The 24,287-nt window shown below is 44.5% G+C and overlaps 3 protein-coding genes, 3 long non-coding RNA genes and 1 pseudogene across 6 annotated transcripts; 3 read left to right on the top strand and 4 right to left on the bottom strand.

Moving 5' to 3' along the window:
* Positions 1 to 4,051: 4,051 nt before the first annotated feature.
* LOC104582232 lies at positions 4,052 to 5,778 on the bottom strand. Its single transcript, XM_010231626.1, has 2 exons — positions 5,183 to 5,778; positions 4,052 to 4,517 (listed from the first exon to the last, which is right to left on the bottom strand). The coding sequence occupies exons 1-2, from the start codon at positions 5,776 to 5,778 to the stop codon at positions 4,052 to 4,054; spliced, it is 1,062 nt and encodes a 353-aa protein (XP_010229928.1).
* Positions 5,779 to 12,543: 6,765 nt separating this feature from the next.
* LOC112269942 lies at positions 12,544 to 14,159 on the top strand. Its single transcript, XR_002962211.1, has 2 exons — positions 12,544 to 13,551; positions 13,712 to 14,159. It is a non-coding gene; the product is annotated as an uncharacterized LOC112269942 (long non-coding RNA).
* A 277-nt stretch (positions 14,160 to 14,436) lies between these two features.
* Positions 14,437 to 15,474, bottom strand: LOC112269706. The gene is made up of 2 exons (XR_002961605.1): positions 14,933 to 15,474; positions 14,437 to 14,734 (listed from the first exon to the last, which is right to left on the bottom strand). It is a non-coding gene; the product is annotated as an uncharacterized LOC112269706 (long non-coding RNA).
* On the top strand, positions 15,464 to 19,027 carry LOC100837948 (annotated as a pseudogene).
* Positions 17,376 to 19,686, bottom strand: LOC112269705. Its single transcript, XR_002961604.1, has 4 exons — positions 19,283 to 19,686; positions 18,508 to 18,658; positions 17,787 to 18,214; positions 17,376 to 17,513 (listed from the first exon to the last, which is right to left on the bottom strand). It is a non-coding gene; the product is annotated as an uncharacterized LOC112269705 (long non-coding RNA).
* Positions 19,687 to 20,273: 587 nt separating this feature from the next.
* Positions 20,274 to 21,175, bottom strand: LOC100837970 (histone H2B.1). The gene has a single exon (XM_003564184.4). The coding sequence runs from the start codon at positions 21,023 to 21,025 to the stop codon at positions 20,558 to 20,560; it is 468 nt and encodes a 155-aa protein (XP_003564232.1). The 5' UTR covers positions 21,026 to 21,175; the 3' UTR covers positions 20,274 to 20,557.
* A 151-nt stretch (positions 21,176 to 21,326) lies between these two features.
* On the top strand, positions 21,327 to 23,836 carry LOC100838881 (sulfiredoxin, chloroplastic/mitochondrial). The gene is made up of 5 exons (XM_003564188.4): positions 21,327 to 21,585; positions 21,968 to 22,134; positions 23,302 to 23,335; positions 23,428 to 23,521; positions 23,610 to 23,836. Exons 1-5 carry the CDS (start codon positions 21,417 to 21,419, stop codon positions 23,623 to 23,625), a joined length of 480 nt encoding a protein of 159 aa, XP_003564236.2. The 5' UTR covers positions 21,327 to 21,416; the 3' UTR covers positions 23,626 to 23,836.
* The last annotated feature ends 451 nt before the right edge of the window (positions 23,837 to 24,287 follow it).

Raw genomic sequence — 24,287 nt, 5'->3', positions numbered from 1 at the left:
CCTCCGATCCAAATTTCATGTCGCTGGCTTAGTACAACCTTTTACTAAGCCAGCGAGAAGTAATTTGGATCGTATGCAGTATGTATTTTTGGACCTGCAATTTTACATATTTATCATATTAACTTTGATATATTTTTGTGTTATTATGTAGATATTTCAAACTGTCAAAACCATATAAAATGAAATTTATTTAATAGTATGTTGGGTTTTCTCTACCAGGAAAACAGTAGAAAAAGGCTCATATGTACTATGATACATTAACAATGTAGCACCCAGAGTTACATATGGAATAAATTAGCGAGAAATTGCACCCTGCTTCCTTCAAGTCCATATAAATACCTACAAAAGATTGCTATAGAGTTTAGAGTGGTAGAAATGAAATCAGGCACTCTAAAGCCCAAAAGAATGAGATCAACTTTGACCTTTTTACTCCCGTCTTCAAATGATGGGTTGATGCCTTAAATAATAAATGAGTTGCATTTGTATCAACTTGAATTCCCTGCTACATGATCCGATTTTGGGTTCAACAATCCCATTAAGAACAAAAGCCGAGGCGGTACCCCTACGGGTATCTACACCCATCGTTGTGGCCACACGTTTGCTTCTCCTCCCCCCCTCTCTCTCACAGTTAATCTTTATGCTTTAAATTAGATGTGTGGGATTAACGGTCTGACTACCTGACAACTTTTGCTCTTCTCTCTCTGTCTCGCTTTTTGTCAGAAACCAAACTATCTTGTCAATATTTAATACATTAGGCATATAAACTGTACCTTATCAATTTGTAAGTACATTATAGTACATTACATGTACCTTATCAACTTTTAAGTACCTCGTGTACCCGAACTTATGAGACGAGTATATTGTGTGGTACATTACATGTATCAGGAAATTTTTTTGTTAAAATTTGGTACCTCTCCTAAGACGAGTACATGGTATGGGTACATCACATGTATCTTAACGTTTTTAAGTATCTCAGATATCAAGATGGTGTACATTATGTATCAGGACAAAATCTCAGCACAAACGTTCATAAAAAATAGTACCTCCTCGTGTAGCCGTGATCGTACTCAACAATCACAGCACAAAAATTCAAAGAAACCAGAAGATCCAAAAGCAAAACAACGAGACGGCGGTGCGGCGGGGTCACGGCGGAGGCCGAGCCCACGGTGGCCCCGAGCAGACGGTGGTGAAGGCGAAGCCGAGGCTTGTGGTGGATCCCGGAGAGCGCAACCTGAACGTGGATGGAGAGGTTGCAGTCGGGGCGGAGGCAGAAGCCGAGACCACGGCCCCCGTGGGCGATGGTGGAGCGGATCTGCGAGGGGCGTGGGTGGCGGCCGAACCCACGGCCGGGGGCGGCAGCGATAGCAGTTGAGGTTGGGGCTGCGCGCGTGTGTGTGAGAGAGAGAGAAGCTGATGGAGGCGGAGGGATCGATGTTTCTGGACCAGCCTTTGGGTAATCACGCGGTCAGATGGATTAAGAAAAAGGAGGGAGACACGTGGTAGGCCAGTACAATGGATGCAGATACCGTGCGCGTTACCGGAGGTTTTGCATTATGTTTGGTTTCCTTACAAAACATATCAAGCCAATTTTTTTGTTATTAACCAAAATTTGGTGTGTTGTTTGGATGGTGGTCAAATTGTTTGCTAGCCAATGTCCCATATAGCTAATTTTATTTCAACTTTTTGGTCAAAATTGGCCAACTCATAGGCTAGCAAAATCATCACCAATTATTTAGCTAGCCAAATTTTTGGTAGGGCAACTTTGGGCTCAAACCAAACAGCCCTTAAGAACCTTAAGTTGGTGGTAACAACTAAGAACTTTGGTTGTGAGAAAGGGACATATATATGGTCCATGTGGCCCATGATGTCATATGTGTCTCTCCAATTTTTGCAACATAACGTTGAACTATTTGTGAAATTTATATGCATGAAATTGTATTTTGTAATTAATTTCTCAACATAAATAATTTGATTTTGTATTAGTATATAAAATTTGTACGTGCTATTTGTATCTTGGACCGGACTAATGCATGAATGTACGCGAGATTTGGACCACCAATTCGTGGTTGTGATCCCCAGAAGCAAGCTTTGCTCCAACAACATAAAACATCAAGACTTTCCAACACAAACATTAGACAGTTTGGCATGGTGCCTTGAGTCCTTCATTTTCCAACAACATCATAGCTCGCCATCACATTCACCATGTGGATGATGATGTTCTATGACACCTTTTCACAACTAGGGGGTTTGAGTTGAACATTCACTCACAGACTCTTTCCCAAATGGCATCGTCGGTGCAAGCTAGATATATATGGCTGGTGAGAGGTTGAAGACATGTGAGTGCAGAGAAGGGGATAATGGGAAAGTACTTTTCCTTTGTGGGTGGGAGGGGGGGGGGGTGGCTTAGAGGGGCTTTATTGCAACAAAGAGGAGTTGTGAGGATCATGTAGTCACACTAAACCATAAGTCTTTTTAAATATAAAAGCAAAATTACCACCTAAATTTTGCTCTAGTTGCTCAGCATTCCACATCGGCAATATTTTTGCTAGTATCGTATGCAAACATTTGGACTAACGGTGCATAATAGAACATGGACACGGCTAGATGATGATTTTGCTAGCTAATGAAGTAAAATATACCCACCCTCTCCAAGTTTATGTAACTCTAGTGCATTTTACGTTTCAGACCGCATCTGTGGTAATTTTAATTGGAAGACATAAATTATGTATAGTTTTATGAAGGGCTATGCACAAAAAATCTAAATGCAGAGAGGTGCATATAACGGGTAAAATTAAATGCCTTCACAGAAATAAATTATTTTCATGGCAATCACAACTTTAGCCAAAATGTCTTGAACAAGGTGTATGATTACATCATTGTCAGGATACCCCGTTTATATCACAAGAAAGGCTTTAATGTGATAACTGAAAATTCTCAAGCATGTATGCCTTAGTTAAACCTAGAAAGTAGGGGTGCACTACTACAAAATACCTCTTCCATGAACCCTCACCGGTGACCTTCACCAGTGGCAGTGATTTTCATTCAAAAACTCACCGCCACTAGTGAGGGTCACCAGTGGCGAATGAAAATCACCGTCACTGGTGCTCGAGCCACTGGTGACCCCCCGAAGACCGCTGAAATTTGCAAAAATCATAACTAATTAAAAAGAAATCGAAACGGTGTGATTCTTTTTTATGAAGTCTTCATTTCTATTCCTTAACACATTAGAACCATATATAACGATGCCACTGCTGCCATCACGATTTGTGTTTTGTATTGGCTGTGGCCTGTTTCAATTGTGATTTGTAATTCATGGATTGTGTATGGATCTGTAGTGGATTTGGTTTCTGTAATCTATTCTCTGTGTTTTGTGTATGGATTTGTAATGGATTTGGCACCGGATGGATTTCTCGCTTAGTCGATGTGTGTGATTTGTATTCCCTGTAATGGATTTGTTTGTGTGTTTGCTCCACCGTGGTCGACGACGATGTAGTGCAGGCCCGTGTGGCCTGCTTTTTTTATTCGTCAAATCATTACCAATGGCGGTGGCACAAACCCGTCACCGTTGCCAACTACCAGCAGTGGCGGTGAACCGACCCGCCATCGATGCCCTCAATCACCAGTGGCGCGTGCGTAGTGGCGGGTCATATGCCCGCCACTAACCTCTATTTCTGACCGCCACTGGTCGCATTTTGTGTAGTAGTGGTGCTCTACGGGAAGATGATGCTTGTAACCTCATTGCCCCGTGGCAGGGAATTGGGGCGCCCAGGGCGCAAGGGAGGCTCGGGATTTATATTGCTTGCTTTATTGATTGACAAGGGAGACTATAAATAGCCTTACAAACTTGGGGATCAAGCTAGACTCTTACAGAATTGAAATAGAACTCCTAATCAGATTGGAAACAGCAGGGAAAACCTTCTACGGGACGAAACCTTTCTATCTCCAATCTGAACTCTTAATCAAATTAACTAAGTTAACCTAGCCATTGGGTCCTTCTCTGTCCTAGGTGGCCGGCGCCTATACATGCGCCCCCACATGACATCCATCTTGTTCATCCATTGCGGGGAGGAAGATAAGTCGATCCTTGTCGACATGGTGGCTCAAAGTTCCCAACCCCGTCCATTGTTGCTGCACCAGAACCCATCATCTGCTGCTCACTCCACAATGGTTGCTGGACCACTTGTTGACTATAGAGCAACTGAGCTATATTGTCCAGGGTGACAAATGAGCTCGTCGGAGCTTCCAATCCAATGCTTGGGTCATGGATGAGACCCGTGAAGGTAAGCGCTTGCCCGGCACCAGAGCCACTCTCACTTGTCAATGTGTTGGCATAATAGGGGTCCACATCATCATTGATGCTATGACGCTGCGTATTGGACAATGCTCTGTTCTTCAACCTCCTGAAGAACTTCTGTGCATGACTTGATACTTGGACTGGAGTCCTGGTTGTGACGAAGTACTTTGATATGTTTTTCCAGTCACCACGGCCGAATGCTCGTAACCCTAGAACAAACAACCTGCAAAAAAGATCGGGTTCAAGATGAACTTGTTAGTTAATTGTTGATGAAAAGCAGAAGTATCATGCCGTGTCAATAAAGAAACCAGTAACTCTCAAGACATTGAATGATCTTATATAGATATATGTACAAGAATTAGAGCACACATGTTTTCGAAGATATTTGAAACAGTATATATTTGTCAGGTTTCTAACAATTTCTACATAAGTGCATATTTCGGTTGATACTACGATATTGGATAGTATGCTCTATATACATGAATAAACATTCTGTGTTATTAATAGCCATAGTGATATTACATTATTGACTGCAATCATAACTTTATTTAATTTTCTGTGATAAACTCACAACCACTATATAGGTTACTAGCACTCTCTCTTACAGGTTGGGACAATTGCCCAACCTATTTGGAATTCAGTAGCGCTATGTTACTGCAATATTATAGCTTCCTATATATTACTAAAGGTCAAATCACAAATTACAAAAGACAAAATATATACCTGATGGGTAGTATTTCCCAGAAACGGAAGCTAGTGCAGTAACATCACAAACTAAACATGATGTATAATAGAAAGTAACGAATTCCACTATATTATTAATTAGTATATGTAAACAAATAACAATTAAAACTCAATAAAATAAGGATATATGTTGCAAGTGAATACCTTTGTTCCTCTTTGCCCCAAGGCCCCACTACCGGTTTTGGAGCCGTAACTTGTTGGTCACTGGAAAAATTGTTCTCCAACACCTCCACCTCCTGCTCCTCTACCGTTAGTGATGCCTCCGTCGGCATGATATTCGTCTCCTCACATGGAGAACCAAACACCAAGACATTACCATCCACGTTTTCTTCCCCCTCCTCCTCTGGTACCATAAAAACACTGTTCGCGGCGAGGTCGCCCATGGCACAAACACCTTGTGCGCCGTTAGCACAACCACTCTCCTCCTCCGGCACCCCAAAGCTACCGTTCACATGGTTAGGCAGAGCGCATGCTGTATGCATTCCACCACCACCAGCATGGCTGTCCTCTTGCCCCTGCATCATATGCATCTCCGCGTAGAGAGTGACATAAAAGTCTGTTACCTGCTCGTTCGTCTTCCACGGGAACAATCCATGGAGAGCATCCACGATGTGGTTGTGCACCTTGTTTTTTTCATCAGCATCATAGGAGTCGATCATATTGATGCTTAGCCTAGCAATAAGTGACCTTGCCTCCTGTACCTCGAAGGAGGTCCACTCCTGGTGGAGTTTTGGATCCATGGAAGACTAAGAGTTGGATAGTATGATCTGTGGAAAAATGTGAAGGACAAAGTATGAAGAGGGATTATGGCTTGGGAAATGAGATGGAGAGACCGAGGAGTAGGATGGTGTATTTATAGCCTTTCGATCTATGTTATACCCCTATGTGATATAAATAATATATATCTTGGTCCTTATGATGGTACAATTGTACTATAAGTTGACTTCAACAACGAATCGTACTATATGTGTTGGTCCTCGGCATGCCTCCATATTTACACTCTCAGACTAACTAGAGACAACAGATGCAATCCCTGTTTAATGTTCAATATTGGACTAGAGGAGTGTTTATCTTTGCTAGAGAAGACACGTGGCTTATGCATGCATGCAATACCATGCCCTGCACAGGCTCATCTTTCTATAGTCAAAAGACTCTAACCATGGTTGCCACCGGAAACCCATAAATAGCACATGGTATTCCATTATAGACGGTTTCTGTTGAGACATGTGTGATTTAGGACTTGTTAATATTGGCCCTCACCCTCCCATATGTAGAACACAGAAATTCAGAAGTATATATATAGGCGGTTTTCTCAGGTGACCCATGGTATTTTATGATTAACAATCAATAAATGCTCCACGGAACCATACAATATCTACATAAATGCGTATATGCAACCTAGATATATAAAATTTACAGACATTAATGTCATGCACTAATGCACATAAAGCATATCTTTTCCTGATTTTGGACTTGTTAATTTGACATCAAAAGTCAGTTGCACACAACAAATGTTCACCACCACGCCATATATCTATCTCTCCTAGAGAACATTTGAAAACAATCTTCCTAGATTTTTTAAGCAATAAATATTTTCTATATCATATGAGATGTTGACAAACTAATGCTTTCTACGTACAGGTCGTCGTAGATCAAAATGTACGTACACGTGTTTTAAGTAGCCCGCTAACAGATTTAGTGGTGGCCTCTCCCAGATGCTATATATTCTATTTCGTGCTATAGGTTGCTCTATTTAAAATAGCGTATTGCAAAAAATCCAGATATAGCCCAAGAATAAAGGGTCTTAGCACGGCCACTTAAAAAAATAGTTCTCCAATTGTCTACGAGACGACTCTGCATAAACATGGATGAGAGGCATAAACACAGTCAAGATTTAATTTTAAATAGTTTTAGCCGAAGTGCCTAACATCTAAAGTCCACCAGGCGAGAACATATATAGTATAAAGTACTTATTCAGAATCAGCGACATTCGATGAGCTAGATGGAGAATGCATGGCTTGGTCGGGGTGGATAGTGGGGATTTCAATCGCTCGGGTGGGGGATCGTATGTTCGTGCTAGGTTAGGTCAAGAGTCCGGACTCCGTAGCGGTTTAGGGACTTTTGGCCGATGGGCTTCAGTTCTACACTTTTGTCCATGCAAAAAACATTTAACGGTGCTACATGCTACAACGTGTAGCGCAGCGTCGCTATTTCATGAACTAGCGTCGCTACACATGAACTGCCCTTCCGTTTAGCTTAGACCTTCCACGGTGTAATCGATACGTACTTTGCTTTTTACCTGCCATGGCACCGATCCTTGTGGTCAATTTTTCCCTAGCGTGCTTGCATCGGTGCATGATTTAAACTGTCTCCCATGTGTGATAAAAATAGCTATTTCCATCTAGAATCTACTGCTTATCTCTGCCATACCAGTTCATACGTCAGCATGTCATATTTTTTTAGCCTGCTATGGACAGTTTGGATCGGTCCATGGAGAAGGACCTGTTGATGCTTTGTTTGTATGCTACCGCTTGGGACCAGACCGGACCGGTTTTCCGAGCTTCACATTAAGGTCAAGATGCTACCGCTTGGGATCCCCCAAAATAACACCAGACCCGATGCCGCACGTCTGCATCCCCGCTCCCTTCTCCCATCAGGGTTCGCGACATACAGCCGCCGACTGCCCCTCATCCTTTCGGTCCATGTAGAATGACCGGTTGATGCTTTGTTTGTATGCTTACCCTCCTCCAATGGCATGAATCGACTTATAGAGGCCAAAAATGAAGTTTGGACCTGCAAAAAGAACCGTGGAAGGTCTTATGGACAACTTCTAGGTCCCAGGAAGCCACAAGCTAAAAAAAAGGAAAACTTCTTGGATGCTCTTTTTGCAGCTCAACTTCCCCTTAATACAATTTGAGAAATTGGGTCGGACCAGTTTTTCGAGCTTCTCGACCTGAGGGATATAGAAGTGCCAGCCGGCTGTGCTTCATAATCACAGTCAATATGCCGCCGCTTGCGATCCCCTGGGAAAAAAAACAGACCCGAAATCTCCATTCACTAGGCCGCACCCGCCAAGTCGTTGCGAGAAAAATTGCGAGATCCATTGGAGCACTTGTTGCAGCGGCTCACCCTTGTGATCTTATCATGTTTGCGGCTGCGCCATACATAAATCTCTTCAAGGACTGAAACATGCTGATCATGTTGCTTGGTATTCACCGTTCATCACCATGTTTTTACATCCACCAGGTTCAAGGCCTCCAAGTCCTACACATTGCCTTCTTACGGCCAACACAAACCAACCCAAAACCCACCGTCTCATTATTGCCTCTCCTGCAACACCGACTTCTCGGTGACACATATGGTTGTCCTTCACAACTTTGCTGGTATTAATATCCACCAAAACACCACTGTCACTGGTATCTTCATATCTAAGAACAGTACGCCCTTCGCGCGCGAATGTTTGGTTGACTGGGCTACTATGCATAACTGAATTCGTTTTTTCACTCATTTCGACACCAGGTCCAAATTTCAGCATCCGATGTACATTCTTCTCCGTAGACGACGACTTTTGTTGGGCCCCCCAAGCTCAGAGGCATGCAAACAATAACAAGTTTCCCTTAAATCCAGAAACCATTCAAAAAGAAGCTGGCCACGAATGTACCTATCAGGTGCATCAGTCACATCGAAAATGCAGAATCATCAACCTTGGAATCAAACTTAAATATTCAACCCATTGTGTTCGTCGATCGAAGGTTTTATTGGGTACTCCTACATAAGTCTGTCGTCCTACCGAGCAGTGCACTGGCATGCATTTCTGGTATATATCTCGCATGGACTGTGTCATATTCCTCCATTCACAGGAGTCGCTCCAAGACTCTGAGCGCTCCACTCAAAACTTGACGGTTTCAAGAAAGCTAAAACGGGTCTTGTAATATCATTGTACGAGATTGACCCAGCACAACTATGGCTAGGCGAGTTCTGGCCAAACTAGTACTGCCACAAAACCTCTATACATATCAGGCAATTAACATGGCCAAGCATCAAGTGAGCCATTGCTACTGGGCAACTAACCCAACACACAACAGTATGGACATAGCGGGCAACGGGGACATGAGCTGCTTGCTTTCGATCCGCTGGCCTCCTGGAACAGCAGCGGACACCCGCAGCTGGGAGAGGGCGCGTGAGTACATGCAACCTCTCAGGCAGCCCGTGCGCGACCATTGCCTGAGGTTGAGGTCTCGGGGAGTTTGCCTGCTCTAAATCTAGATGCGCCCTTTGCGCCGCAGCCATTGGTGCAACACGGCAGCATACCACCTCCTTCGTGGGGAAACGGCGGAGAAAGGAAGAGGAAACGGGAAATGGGAGAGAGGAGGAGGAGGACCGGCCGAGGTTATGCTGACGTTTAGATGGGCCACCGGTGGTAAAAGCCCAACACTGATATTCGGCCTGTGAACTGGAGCTCGAATTTTTTGTTGTTGAAGGAAATGGAGCAAGGCTGGCAACAAGTTAACAAGCAAGTATAGAACTTAATTTCTTTCCGAACTAGACACTTAATTTCCCCTAAAAACATCGAAAAGAAAATGGATTTATCAATAGAGCAAATGGTACACTACGGGAAAAACATTTTTGCCGGCGGCCTAAGGCCTCCGGCAAAGCCTTTGCCGGAGGCTTTTCCACGTGACTGCCGGCTAAGGCCGTTGGCATGGACCACTATCAGTAAAGGCCTCTTTGCCGACGCCCTTATCTCGGGCCCTTTGGCAAAGGCTTTGCCGGAGGCCAAAAAAGAGGCCGCCGGCAAAGAAAAGTAACAGACACATCACGGACGGAGGTAGACGGAAGGGCATGTGCTAGGAGACTTTGCCGCAGGCCAACCTCCGGCAAAGAAAATCGAAAAAAAAATTAAAAAAAAATCATCCGGTCAAAGCCGGGTCCCAAATTCCTGGCCGGCTGCTCCCCTCTCCTGTTGCCGGCTGCCGCGCACGCCGCTCCCCGCTGCTGCTCGCCTCTCCTCTCCCGTTTCCGGCTGCAGCAAGCGTCGCCCACCGCTGCTTCTCGCCTACCCCGCCGCGCTCCCGCCGCGTAGAGCTCGCCGGAGATATTGAGGTGGACGCGCGGAGGGCGGCGCCGCCACTGCTGCTCGACGAGAGAGATGGAGAGAGAGAGAGAGCGCCGCCGGGCGTGCCACCTGCTGCCGCGCGCGCCACGTCCCGCCGCTGCCGCCCCTCGCCCCGACGCCGTAGACCCCAGCCGTTGCCGCGCCTCGCCCCGCCGTCGCCCTTGCGCCCCGCCATGGCCATGCACCTGCAGTAGGGAAGAAGAGGGAGAGAGAAGGGCGGGGAGGGAGGAAGAATTGAAAGAGAGGGGCGGGGTGGGAGGAAGAAGGGAGAGGCCTTGGAGAGAGAGGGGCGCTGGAGGTCGCCGGCGGCGGGCTGGGGTAGGCGGAGGTGGGCGGCTGGAAGATGTGCTGGTGGGGAAGAGGAGAAGCGAGAGAGATAAGGCAGGAGGAAGAAAAGATGCGCTGGGTGAGGGAGGAAGAAGGCAGACAGAGATGTGCGGCTTGGATGGTTCCACGTCATCAATCCGTGGCTCGATCACGCGCATCGGTGACGTGGCAAATATTCCGTTGCTGGAGGCCGGCCACCGGCAAAGACATATTTTTTGTTTTTTTAATGTGTATACTTAGCAAAGACTTTTCTTAGTTTATTTTTGTTATTTTGACTTGTAATTTTTATCCCATGTTTAGATACCTATAACATGACACCATGGGAAAACTTATTAATTTTTGGTAAATTTTAGGTATTATTTCACTTTTGTCTATTGAACGTCTCCAATAAATGATAAGTAATTATTTTTACATACAAGGTGTTAATTTTAATTGACATTCGTCATCCCTAATGCCAAGTGAAACCATATTAAAAAAATCAACTCAAAAAGGGAAAATCTTATTGCAAAATTTGGTTTGGGACACAAATTGGACGTTTGAGCGCTAAGTTCGGGAACTTATACGAAAATGTTGCAATTTGTGAAGCATGCACCATTTTAATTTTGTGTATGGACCTGTAATTTTTATCCCAAGTTTATATACCCATAAAATTACACCATGCCAAAAATTGTTCTGTTTTGATAAATGTTTAGTATTATTTCATTTTTTTTTCCTATTAAACGGCTCTAGAAATGATAAGTAATTATTTTTACATCAAATGTGGTGATTTTAATTCATATTAGTAATCATTAATGATAAATGAAACCACATAAAAAGTTTCAACTCAAAAATGGGTCAAATTAATGCAAAACTTAGTTCGGAATTCAAATTTGGAGGTTCACTCTTGAGATCGTTCATTTTGTGAAGTATGTACCATTTTCATTTTGTGTATTGACTTGTAAATTTTATCCTAGTGTTGTATACCAATAAAATGGTACCATGCCAAAAATTGTGAATTTTTTACAAATGTTTAATATTTTTTCATTTTTCCCTATTAAACGGATATAGAAAATGATAAATAATTATTTTTACATAAAAAGCAATGATTTTAATTCACATTACTCGTCATCAATGTCAAATGAAAGTACAATAAAAGTTTCAACTCAAAAAATGGTGGTTTACATCATAATTTGAAACAAGAGAGGAAAGGGATACAAAAGAAAAAATATTGAGAAACTCTTTGCCGGCGGCCGGCCTCCGGCAAAGAATCCCGTCCGTTTTCTCCCCGTTAGGCGCCGATCAAGTCCACGTGGGACCCCTTCCTTTGCCGTAGACATTTTTTTGCTGAAGGCCTTTTTGTTCTTTGCCGGAGGCCTTTTTTATTCTTTGCCGTAGGTCTTTTTTTTGCCGGAGGCCTCTTCTTTTTTGCCGTCGGCAAAGCCTTCTTTGCCGGAGGCCCGAGGAAAAGCCTCCGGCAAAGGCTCAGGCCGCCGGCAAAGAATGTTTTTTCCGTAGTGGTACAATATGATAGGGTACTAAATACGTTCTTTTGGATGGTTTCAAAGAAAAACAAGCAACATAATAGAAAACACTCTGATGATTAAAAGACGAAGATTACAGAACAGATTAAAGCATCATCTCACATTCTCACCTTAAAAGATGTGGTAAAAATAAATATCAGGATAAACAGCAATCAGGTTTCTTCTTAAAGGTGGTATCTTTTGCTTGGGATCTTCTGGGCCACTCCAAGTCTCCAGTCAATCCATCGACTGTGGTTATATCCGCTTTTTATGAAAAGTGAAAACTCACCAATTTGCGCACCAGTGTACAAATACAAGTGCCAATTGAGAGACTTAGTTCCTCCAGTCAAGAAAGAAGACATTTGGCTGACTAAACCGTGAAAGATCAAAAGGGTGATCAAGACCTGACTAAAAAGACTCCCAAAATTTCACGAGAGTTTACATTGCGTCGAAAAAGGAGCATTCATTTCCTTTTTTGTGGATAAAAGGGGATATATTAGAATTAACCATTACAATCTTGGAGAACCAGCTCCACCACAGATGGTGGGCCGGAACCCAACCACACAGCCATATACGTTGCTCGACACGAGCAATAATTGCTATCGCATGACTCGTATGATTCTGATGTCTATCCCTCTTCACGAACTTCACACTTCTCTCAGCCGACAAAGCTCTAATCTCCTCAACTAAGTGGGCATATCTAGAGGTATGATGCCCATGAGCACTCCCAGCCTGAACCACTGCGGCACAATCCGACTCCATGATGATAGGACACTTGCTCCACTGAAGCGCCATCGCTAAGCCCTCCATGCAAGCACATAGCTCCGCTTCCTCAGGATCCGAGCAATGGAAAAGAGCTCAGCAAGCCGAGAAGACAATCTGGCCAGCCTCATCCCGGAGGAGCATGCCCGCCCCGGCCAAGCCAACCAGGTGCTGGAAAGAGCCGTCCACATTGAGCTTCACCCAGCCAGGAGGCGGCTTCTCCCAATTCTTCAGATCAGTAGGTGCCTTGGGTTTGACCGATGGAGCAGCCTTGAAATCAAAGACCAACTCCTTGCCTTTAGCAGGATCCATTAGGGGATCAAGAGTGGATTCCATTTTTTACCCCCTCTTTGAAACTTTTTGACACAATCTAACCCATTTAAGGAAATTTCCAAAATTATACCCTATTTAACCAAACTTTTGCCACTAAATACCCCTTTTGATATTTTCTGCCAAATCTGACGTTTTCTGACGAGCCGGGCGCACTTTTAAGGCCGCCTTCGGGGCCGAACCGGCCCGGTTCAGTTCAGGTGCCGGTCCGGTTTTCTTCTGGCTCCATGCTTTTTTTTAGAGAGAGCATTTCAGGCTCATGCAAACCTGGGCGGCCGTGACTTGGGCCGTGAATTTGGCCATCAGTTAAGGACGCCCGCGTCAGTTTCGCTCTTATCTCCCGATTTGTACTCCCGCCTCTCCCCAACCTGAGCAGATTGATCGCAGCGACGAGTTTGGCGAATAAGGCAGGGCGGCGCCGGCGCGGAGGGACGGTGATCACGGGTAATCGGCGATCGCAGCGACTGACGGCAGAACCGGTTCGTATCCTGCCTCCTCTCGCTATTCCTCGACCTATTCCTTCATCTACGATTCTAGGGCTGCTGCTCTCCATTCCCGTCCTCATGACCGTTTTTCAATCTGGTTTATATAGAAGATTTGTGTGCATCAATTAATTGTCGCTTTTGTAATTTGATTCAGATGGCAGAGGACATGTGGATTGTGAAGTATATTTCTCATGACCGTGCACGTAGCAGCCCAGAGTCTGATTTGATTGACAGGGACTATATTAGCTACTTTGATATCAAGGAGAGGATTAAAGAACTTGGTTTTCAGAAGGAGGACAGCGTGTACTACATGAGTAAAGGCCAAATGATGGTTGAGTTGAAAGATGATGCTGCTGTCATGAACATGTTGGATGAAAATAAGTTTGGACAAATGTTAATTTTGGAAGAAGCTCTAGGGGCAGACTCTACTCATGGTTCACTATTGGTGCAAATGCAGCAGCCAGAGATAGGGCTGCTGAGGAATGATCCTTATCCTATTCTCATTTTTACCTAGTTGATGTGAACCATATATCTAGTGTGAGTCAATTATGAATCATGTGAACCATATATCCTATTCAGAGGTTGCTAGTTGTTGTGAACAATATATCTCTTACGAATGAATATTTTGGATCTATTTGAGTCAATTATATGACCATATGATTTTCAGCTTATTGTTTACAGATTATTGTTTGTGTGTTTGCTTCAAAAATCTGCCATGCCCATTCTGTACAGGTGCTCAAATTTAGTAAGCTGGAACATACAGTCTGTAGACTGTACAGGTGTTTCTTTATGTGTTTGCCTCAAAAAACTGGCATGTACATCATGCACAGGTGCTTAAAATTCACTATATTCACTACATTGCCAATCTGCATATACAAGTGCTCAAAATTCTGTACCATGATATACACGGTGCATATATTTCTGGCAACCATACAAAATTCACTTCACCATATATATCAGCCCATATATTTTCATTGCATTTGAGGCAAAATTTGGTACAACATATCAGCCCATGTACAACAGTGCATACATTTCATACATTTTCAACACAAAATGCTTCCAGGATTGCATCCAAAAGTGGCCAACGTGAGCAATTCCCTGTCGATTGCATCCATCTTCTCTGTTCCTTCCAGCGGCACCCACTGACAAGGGAGAACTTGCTTGAGCTCACAATTTCCTGACATGAAAAGTACATTAACCACACCACAAATTAAACACTGCACCAGCAGGAATAAAATTAGAGAAACCCCAAAATCCAATGATACACATCAGTCCTATGTTTGTGACCACAATATATCCCCAAATCACCAATGAAATCACAGATGAAATACATTAAGGAGATGGAACGGAAAGGAAACGAGGCGGATGAACATACCTTCCACGAAGAATCGCAATTCCTGGAATATACGTGGAGCTTCGGAATCGCCACTCCCACTGCCTTACGTTTTGCCGGCGGTGGTTCCGGGATATGCCGAAAAGCTGATGCATAGTTGCATACAAGCTCTCGGGGATAAACAGCAATTAGGATTAAAGCATCATCTCATATTCTCACCTAATAAAATGTGGTAAAAAATCATGATAAACAGCAATCAGGTTTTTTCCTTAAAGGTCGTATCTTTCGCTTGGGGTCTTCTTGACCACTCCAAGTCTCCAGTCAATCCATCGATTGTGGTTAAGGCTTTATGCGCTTTTTATGAAAAGTGAATACTCACCAATTTGCACACCAGTGTACGAATACAAGTGCCAATTAAGTAAGAGGCTTAGTTCCTCCAGTCAAGAAAGGAGACATTTGGCTGACTAAACCGTGAAAGATCAAAAGGGTGATTAAGACCTGACTAGTTCGGCAAACAAACAAATACTAAGACCTGACTTAAGACTCCCAAAATTTCACGAGTTTACATTGCGTCAAAAAAGGAAGCATTCATTTCAACATGGACTCGCTGCTACAAATCACCCACTGCCACTACGACCATTCCATGAATTAATCAAGCCAGGGATCACACGACATGGCAATGCCGCTGCTGCGTGACACGAGCTTGTTACTCCTCTCCATCCTGACGATCGCCGTCACGTCAAGCGGCGACGACGAGGCGTCTCTTCTTGCGTTCAGGGCCGAGGCCAGCGCCGGCGACAACCCGCTGGCCTCGTGGAACAGCAGCACCAGCTTCTGCAGCTGGGAGGGTGTGGCATGCACCCATGGTCGGAACCCACCACGGGTGGTGGCGCTCAGCCTGCCGAAGAAAGGGCTCGGCGGGACGCTATCCGCAGCCATCGGGAACCTCACGTTCCTGCAAGCCCTTGAGCTGGGATTCAACGCGCTGCATGGCCACGTCCCTGCCAGCATAGGCCGCCTCCGGCGCCTCAGATTCCTCGACCTTGGTTTCAACGCCTTCTCCGGCGAGTTCCCCACCAACCTGAGCTCCTGCATCGCCATGCAGACCATGTTCCTCGACAGCAACAACCTCACCGGCCGCATACCGGCCGAGCTTGGCAACAGGATGATGCAGCTCCAGCTGCTCCGGCTCAAGAACAACAGCCTCATAGGGCCTATCCCGCCGTCGTTGGCAAACGCATCGTCCCTGTACTACCTCTCCCTCGCCATCAATCGGTTCAACGGCGAGATCCCTCCAGGCCTCGCCAACGCCGTCAGCCTTCAGTTTCTCGACCTTTCAATTAACAGGCTGAACGGTGAGCTCCCGCTCTCCCTGTACAATCTGTCGTCCCTGAGGGTGTTCCACGTGGAAGGGAACCGGCTACATGGCAGCATTCCTGCCGACATCGGCAGGAAGTTCCCCACCATGGATGATTTCAGCCTTGCCAACAACAGGTTCACTGGACGCATCCCTTCCTCGCTCTCAAATCTCACCAATCTCACAAGCCTGCAGCTCTCACTGAACGGATTCACTGGACTTGTACCCCGCGACCTAGGGAAGCTGCAACGTCTTCAGATTCTGTACTTGGACGACAATCTGCTCGATGCAGACGACAGGGATGGCTGGGAATTCATCACTTCACTGGCAAACTGCAGCCAGCTGCAGCAACTGAGCCTCAGTTACAACTCCTTCCGTGGGCAACTACCCAGCTCAGTTGTAAACCTGTCAGCCACACTCCAGTATCTCTATCTGTCAGACAGTAATATGTCCGGTAGCATCCCCCAGGATATCAGCAATTTGGTTGGCCTAAGCATACTTGATTTCTCAAATACCTCAATATCAGGAGCAATCCCAGAAAGCATCGGTAAACTAGCAAACATGGTTCAGCTTGACTTGTACAGGACTAGGTTGTCTGGCCTCATACCATCGTCACTTGGAAACCTTACACAGCTGAATAGGCAGGACCAATCCCGGCAAGCCTTGGCAAACTAAGGAGTCTGTATCTTCTTGATCTGTCAGCGAACTACAAGTTAAATGGTTCGATTCCCAAGGAGATTTTTATGCATTCCCTTTCTTTGAGCCTGAACTTGTCATACAATGCGCTCTCTGGACCCATTCCATCAGACGTTGGTAAGTTGGTTAACCTCAACCAGTTGATCCTTTCAGGAAATCAGTTGTCTAGTCAGATACCTGATACCATCGGGAATTGTGCAGTCCTGGAGTCATTGTTGCTGGATGAGAACATGTTTGAAGGAAGCATACCTCAATCTCTGAAGAATATGAAAGGGCTTCAAATATTGAACCTGACAGGCAACAAATTGTCAGATGGGATACCTGACGCCCTTAGCAGCATCGGCGCCTTGAAAGAGTTGTATCTGGCGCACAACAACCTGTCAGGAGTGATCCCAGGATCGCTACAGAAATTAACATCATTGTTGTTATTTGATGCATCCTTCAATGATTTGCAGGGTGAAGTGCCAAATGGGGGTATTTTCGGGAACTTGACTGCCATATCCATCAATGGAAATACCAAGCTGTGTGGTGGAATACCTCAGCTTCGCTTGAACCCATGCTCCACGCATCCTGTAAGCGGGAGAGGAAACGATAGTTCAAAATCTCTTGTGATTTCTCTAGCAACAACAGGAGCAGTGTTGTTGCTAGTTTCAGCCATTGTTACTATATGGAAGTATACAGGACAAAAGAGTCAGACTCCACCGACAATTATTGAGGAACACTTCCAAAGAGTTCCATATCAGGCATTGTTGAGAGGGACATACGGATTTGCAGAATCTAATTTGCTTGGCAAAGGACGATATGGCTCGGTTTACAAATGCACTTTAGAAGGTGAGAACAAACCTGTGGCTGTAAAAGTATTTAACCTTCTGGAATCAGGATCTTCCAGGAGTTTTGAGGCTGAATGTGAGGCACTGAGAAGTGTACGCCACCGTTGTCTTATAAAAATCATCACGTGCTGCTCCAGCATCGATAATCAAGGTCAAGATTTCAAGGCATTAGTTATTGACCTCATGCCCAACGGAAGCTTAGATGGTTGGCTTCATCCAAAGTACAGCATTTCCACTCTGAACAATACTCTCAGCCTAGCTCAAAGGCTAGACATTGCTGTCAATGTCATGGATGCTCTGGATTATCTTCATAATCACTGTCAGCCCCCTATTGTCCATTGCGATGTCAAGCCAAGCAACATCCTTCTTGCAGAAGATATGAGTGCCCGAGTCGGAGACTTCGGTATATCAAGGATCATGCTTGAAAGTGCAAATAACACCCTGCAAAATTCAGATAGCACGATTGGAATAAGAGGCTCCATTGGTTATGTTGCTCCAGGTAACTGAAATTTTTGAATTATTTTTAACATTACCCTAGTTCTTTCATAAATTTTGCATGTTGATGAATGTAAAGTTGCACAATTGTAGAATATGGCGAAGGCTCTCCAATCTCAACTCTTGGTGATGTTTATAGCCTTGGGATATTGCTACTTGAGATGTTTACGGGTAGGAGCCCAACAGACGATATGTTTAGAGAATCATTAGATCTTCACAAGTATTCAGAGGCTGCTCACCCTGACAGAATCTTGGAAATAGCTGATCCGGCAATATGGTTACACAATGACGCCAATGATAACAGCACAAGAAGCAGAGTTCAGGAGTGTTTGGCCTCTGCCATTAGGATTGGCATCTCGTGCTCAAAGCAGCAACCCAGGGAGCGAATGCCTATACAAGATGCAGCCATGGAGATGCATGCAATCAGAGATGCAAACCTGATGTTCATCAGTTCTCTTATTAGCAATTATTAGCATGGAACATGAAGGAGAAAGAGAGGCTGACACACTGATGTCATATTCCAATTATTAGCAATTAAAACCTAAGATATGCCACTAATAAAATAGACTGCAGATGGTCACTAATTTACCAGAAACAACTAAATGTGTCATATGCCCATATATGACATCGTGCATTGATTCATCTAATAGTACTCCGGGCTGGGCAATGGGTTGCAATCCAGAGATATAGCTACCAGAGTGTAAACAGTAAACTACTGCTACTAATATGTGGACTATAAAGTTAGGCAGGTGTGCAAAACTCAGTAGGTGATTGATGAACGCTACTTCGGGCTTTACCAAGATAGATGGTAAATGAAATTAATGTTCTTTCAGTAGTAGCAAAAAGGGCGACCTTTCTTTAATAATTGCAGAGTCATCTTAAAAAAATATGCCATTGCACAGCCTAATGATTGGAGCCATCTTAAAAAGAAGAAGCAATTGCAGAGTATGCTGAACAAGTACAGGAGCAGTTTCAACATGAAAATGCGTGCACGAACAGTAAAAAAGATTGTACCAGCATATTAAGTGGTAAAACAGGCCATTGCAATCGCATGTTTTGACTCCGACGTGCAGGCAGGGTCATGCCTCAGGTTGACGAGTTGGCATACTCTAGATACCTTGGCATCTGTCAGGGTGAGCGCCTGCTTCCAACGCCGGGACTGTTGCTAACTTGCTATCAAGAAAAACAAAACTGGTACTGTAACAATTGAAGTATTGATCCATGAGGTACTGCAAGACTGAGCAATTGTATTAAAGTTATCAAGCTTCCTTTATCTAAAAAAACTGTATTACAGTAACCAATATCGCTCTCTTGCCTCGAGCCGCCAACCATCACTGACGAGTGCTCGCATACTCTGAGATACTCTGCAGGCCGGATGTAGAAGTTATAAATGAAAACAAAGGTAGCTGAACGATTGTTGTTTGAGTACTTTTTTATAATGCAATTGCTAGTACTTACCAAACCAACAAAAAGTTGCAATAACATAAGGAGCCGTGGAATTGCTGCGGTCGCTCATCACTGTCCTGATGATCCCTGTCGTGAGCGCTGGTAATGAGTGGACACTGACAGCATGGTTTCAAAGTGAGAATTTCAAGACGTTCAGAGCAGTAATGAAACAAGATCAGCAAATAGCGGAACATGTAGCAGAAGAATTAGGATATATTTCAAGATGTTCAGAGCAACAATGAACAAACAAGCTGGGGGAGGCAGTATATGCTGTCTCAGTAAATCTATGTTATCAAAATTATTTGCAACAGTATCAGGTAAATACAAATGTAAAGTGCACTCATTATCAGTTCAAAATATGAAGCCACGCCATTCCTTAACAGCACTATAGCTACTGTCATATAAAAATGAATAGCTTATTAGTACAAAAATTCTAAAATTTCAGAAGCCAAATGATAACCAAGTTTCTTTCATTCCCAAACAAGCACAGCTGCTGCTACAGATAACATGAATTTATTCTTTAAAGAAAATATATAGAGACACATTCAGAACCCAAGGGTAAGAACAAAAATTAACACTGAAATTTAACATCAGCCATAACAATAACTCAGTTGCAACTAGCAAGCACAACACCATAGGTCCACAGAGCACAACCAATCAAACTGCGGGAGAACAGAATTAGCATACTAGTCATCCATCGTTACTATTCAGATCTGTCAGGCCACAATTTCCAGAAGCAGCGGCACAAGCCAACTACACACAAACCATCGACCATTCATTCCAATTAATCCCAGCTAGGCTGCTACAAGCAGAAGAAGGACCAACTACTGGATACAGAGCAACCTAAGAGGAGGTAAACTTGGTGACAGCCTTGGTGCCCTCGGAGACGGCGTGCTTGGCGAGCTCGCCTGGGAGGACGAGGCGGACGGAGGTCTGGATCTCGCGGGACGTGATGGTGGGCTTCTTGTTGTAGCGGGCGAGCTTGGCGGACTCCCCGGCGAGTTTCTCGAAGATGTCGTTGATGAAGGAGTTCATGATGGACATGGCCTTGGAGGAGATGCCGATGTCCGGGTGCACCTGCTTGAGCACCTTGAAGATGTAGATCTTGTAGGTCTCCACGCTCTTCTTCGCCTTCTTCTTCCCCTTCTTCCCCTCGCCGGCCTCCTTGGAGGAGGCGGCAGACTTGCCCGCCGGCAGCCGCTTCTCGGCCTTGGGCTTCTTCCCCGCCGGGGCCTTCTCCGCCTTCTCCACGGCGGGCTCCTCCTCCGCGGGCTTCTTCGCCGCCGGCTTCTTCTCTGCCTTGGGTGCCATGGATGCTACTCGGATGGAGAGCGTGGGCTTCGGCGGTGGAGTTTGTGAGAAAGAAAGGGTGGGGAATTTGGCGGTTGCTGTGTGGGAGACGAGAAGACGGGGAGACGAGTTTATATCGAGAGGAAACGTGAGCGCTGATTGGTGAAAGGGTAGGCGCCGCGGATCGATGACAGGGAACATTTTAGCCGTTCATCGCTGTTTAGCTTCTAGGCCCAAATGGGCCCGTAAATCCAAGATCAATTAACCAAAAGGCTCGGCCCACGGGCCTAAGCAAACTCGTTAAGCCGAGCCCCGAGCAATTCGTATGGCGCACATCGATGCGACGCTCCGACACGCTACGGCCTCACGGGGAAGAAGAAGCGGAGAGTACTGACAGAAAGGCCGTGTGGAAATGGCTGCAGCGGCCGCGGGAGCACCGATGGCCTCGAGCTCAGGCTTGGATTTGGGGAAGATCGTGCCTCCCGCCGGCTTCCGCCGCGCCGTCCCCAGCGCCGCCGCTCTCCGTGGGAGGAGCGCAAGCGGGAGCCGCGGCCTTGCCTTCTCGGTCCCGTCCTCTAATGGTAAGTCGCCCTACCTGCTTCGCCATCGGTGGACTTGGATCTAGTCCCTGTAAGATGAGTTGTGAAGATCCGAACCTAGTATTCCTGCTCTTACCGTGCCTTAATACGGCCGTGCCAAGTAAAAGTGTCTATTGGGGCGTTTTAAGGTCGATCATGTTGTTGAATACACGACAGGAGAATTTCCTTTTTGCGGTATGGAATTATTACCTTGCAATTTGGGGGTGTACTTTTGTTTAGATAATGGAAGAGCCGACTCTCTGTTCCTCTGCATCTCGAGATGCGCACAGCGGCACAGCCATTTTGGGGTGTCTAGCTAAAAAATGTCATTCTCGGCACTTGAGCACAGGCTAAGTAACAATGGCTCAAAATTTACATGGTGTAGGTGCAGCCGCACAGTCATCGTTGAGCGACTCAGAGAAGAAAGGCCCTGTGGTCATGGAGATCCCATTGGAAGATATCCGGAGGCCGCTAATGCGAACTCGTGCCAATGATCCTTCCAAGGTGCAGGAGCTCATGGACAGCATCCGTGTCATCGGTCTACAAGTACCTGTGAGCACATTTTCCTTTAACAATCCTTCTACCACAAGTATTTTTTTTAGTTCATGATCTAATAGGATATAAATTCTGTCGGATCTAGTACGATATAAGTTCTGTCGGAACTGAGTTTTGCTATGTGGAACTGAATACATATGAATAAAACTATAGCGAAGCTAATATGTGACAAACCCACCTTTACCGGATCTAGTAAACTAGACAGTTCTCTGAGAATGTTTTCCTAACGGTTGATTGACATTTTGATGTTTTCTCCAGGATGTTGCTTTCACTGATTGGCTATTACTTTGAAATGTTTTGAGTTAGACACGTTAATATTAAAGGAGTATTAAAGTTAAGTTATTTAAATGCAAAATCTTTTGGTATAACATTACATGACTCTGATGCATTTAATCTCCACAGGGACCTTCACTAGTATGTCTAGGATGAAATTTTAAGCATATTTGGCATGCAATATGTGTTCACCTTCACCCGTAATTAGGGCTTTATGAGCTCTTGTGTGCTCTGAATTAGTCATAGTTCGACGGGATTGTGCCATGCCATATCCTGAAACCAACCATTTAATTGTAACACTAATGACTTTATGAGGACCCACATAAATCTTTAATCAACGTGCAGTTTATTGTCAGATGCTGTTACATAAGATGCTGCTTGCTTCTTTTGATCAAATCATTGTCTAGTTTTGGACTAGTTAAGCTACTTACGCTGTTACGCACAAGGAACTTACTTTCTTTCCTTTTGTTCTGTGCAATATAGCCAATTTATGTGCATTTAGCATTTCCATTCCGATCCGGTCAATGTAGCCATTTTATGTGCAATTATCGCTGTGTTCACTTGTCCAATTACATCAGTGTCAGATTTTTAGAACTTCATGTTTGCTGTTTGGTTTGAGCTTTGTGATTATGTTTATTTGTTGTGATTTCAAGTTCGGTAAGTAATAATGCGCTACTGCACCTTAATGGAACAAAAGAAAATAGTTGTATTTCATTCGTCAGATCATGGACTCGTGGCATGATGATATTCAAATCTTAAATGTCTCCTTGATTATCATCAGTGCAATAGGACAAAACAATCGCTTTGGTGGGAAAGGCTATATTATGTTCCTTAACATTGTGGCATCATTTTGGAATGCTGCTTACGAGGCTCAATTTCTTGAAAATACAGATCGATGTGCTGGAGGTTGACGGAGTCTATTATGGTAGTTTGTTCAGAACCCAATTGGTCACTTCCCACTCTAAAAGCTATACCATTTTCCTCTTGCTAATGCTCCCCCACATGCCTGATCTTCAGGTTTCTCTGGATGCCACCGCTATGAGGCTCACCAGCGACTAGGCCTCCCGACCATCCGCTGCAAAGTCCGTCGAGGGACAAAGGAGACACTGAGGTGAGCCTATCTTCCTTGTGCTCTGCTTGGATGAATCTCCATTTTCAGTTTTCATGATCTACACTCAGGCTTGAATCTGCTCTTTCAGGCACCATATGCGATGAATTGGATGGCAGTGATGAACTGATGATCCATGGACTACCTTAGCCAGGAAGAGTTCTCTCTGTGTATGTGTGTCTAGTGCTAAAAATCCCTTCTGCTGCTGTAAATCATCTATACTAGTAAATGTTTACCAAACAAATGTTTCATGCTGCTTATGCAATTGGAAAGCTGTTTAGAGCAGACGCTCAGCAAAGCATCTTATTGCCCCCTGAAGCTTATTTTATCATCTTAGACTTCTTTCAGAATCCATTTTTTTTCTTCCAAATTATGCATGAATTGGACTGTTCTGAAATTTGCGATATCTGAAACATTGTAACCCCCCCCCCCCTCCCCCCTATTTGTTTCACCCATGGGTGTACAATACAAGGTGGAAGACCAGCAAAGGAGCATAACAGTTTGACTTGTATTATTGAAAACTGCTAAGAGCAAACTGCTGCTGGCTATTAGCTCCTCCGTGGCTCCACATCATCTATAGCCGGTACAATAGCCAACGTGCAATACTACATCTGTCTGGGTTTCTAAAGTCTGCACGTGTTCCTAAGTCATCAATTTGATCAACTAAATATTTATTATATTGCATAGAAAGTATATCATTAGGTTTAGCATCAAATGAATATTTTAATGATATGTTTTTTGGGGCATGTAACTTATATCTCGTTAGTTA

This window comes from Brachypodium distachyon, chromosome 1 (assembly GCF_000005505.3).
Source record: "Brachypodium distachyon strain Bd21 chromosome 1, Brachypodium_distachyon_v3.0, whole genome shotgun sequence".
Classification (NCBI taxonomy): domain Eukaryota; kingdom Viridiplantae; phylum Streptophyta; class Magnoliopsida; order Poales; family Poaceae; genus Brachypodium; species Brachypodium distachyon.
The sequence above is the reverse complement of the archived record's forward strand: the minus strand, read 5'-3'. Positions and strand labels throughout refer to the sequence as shown.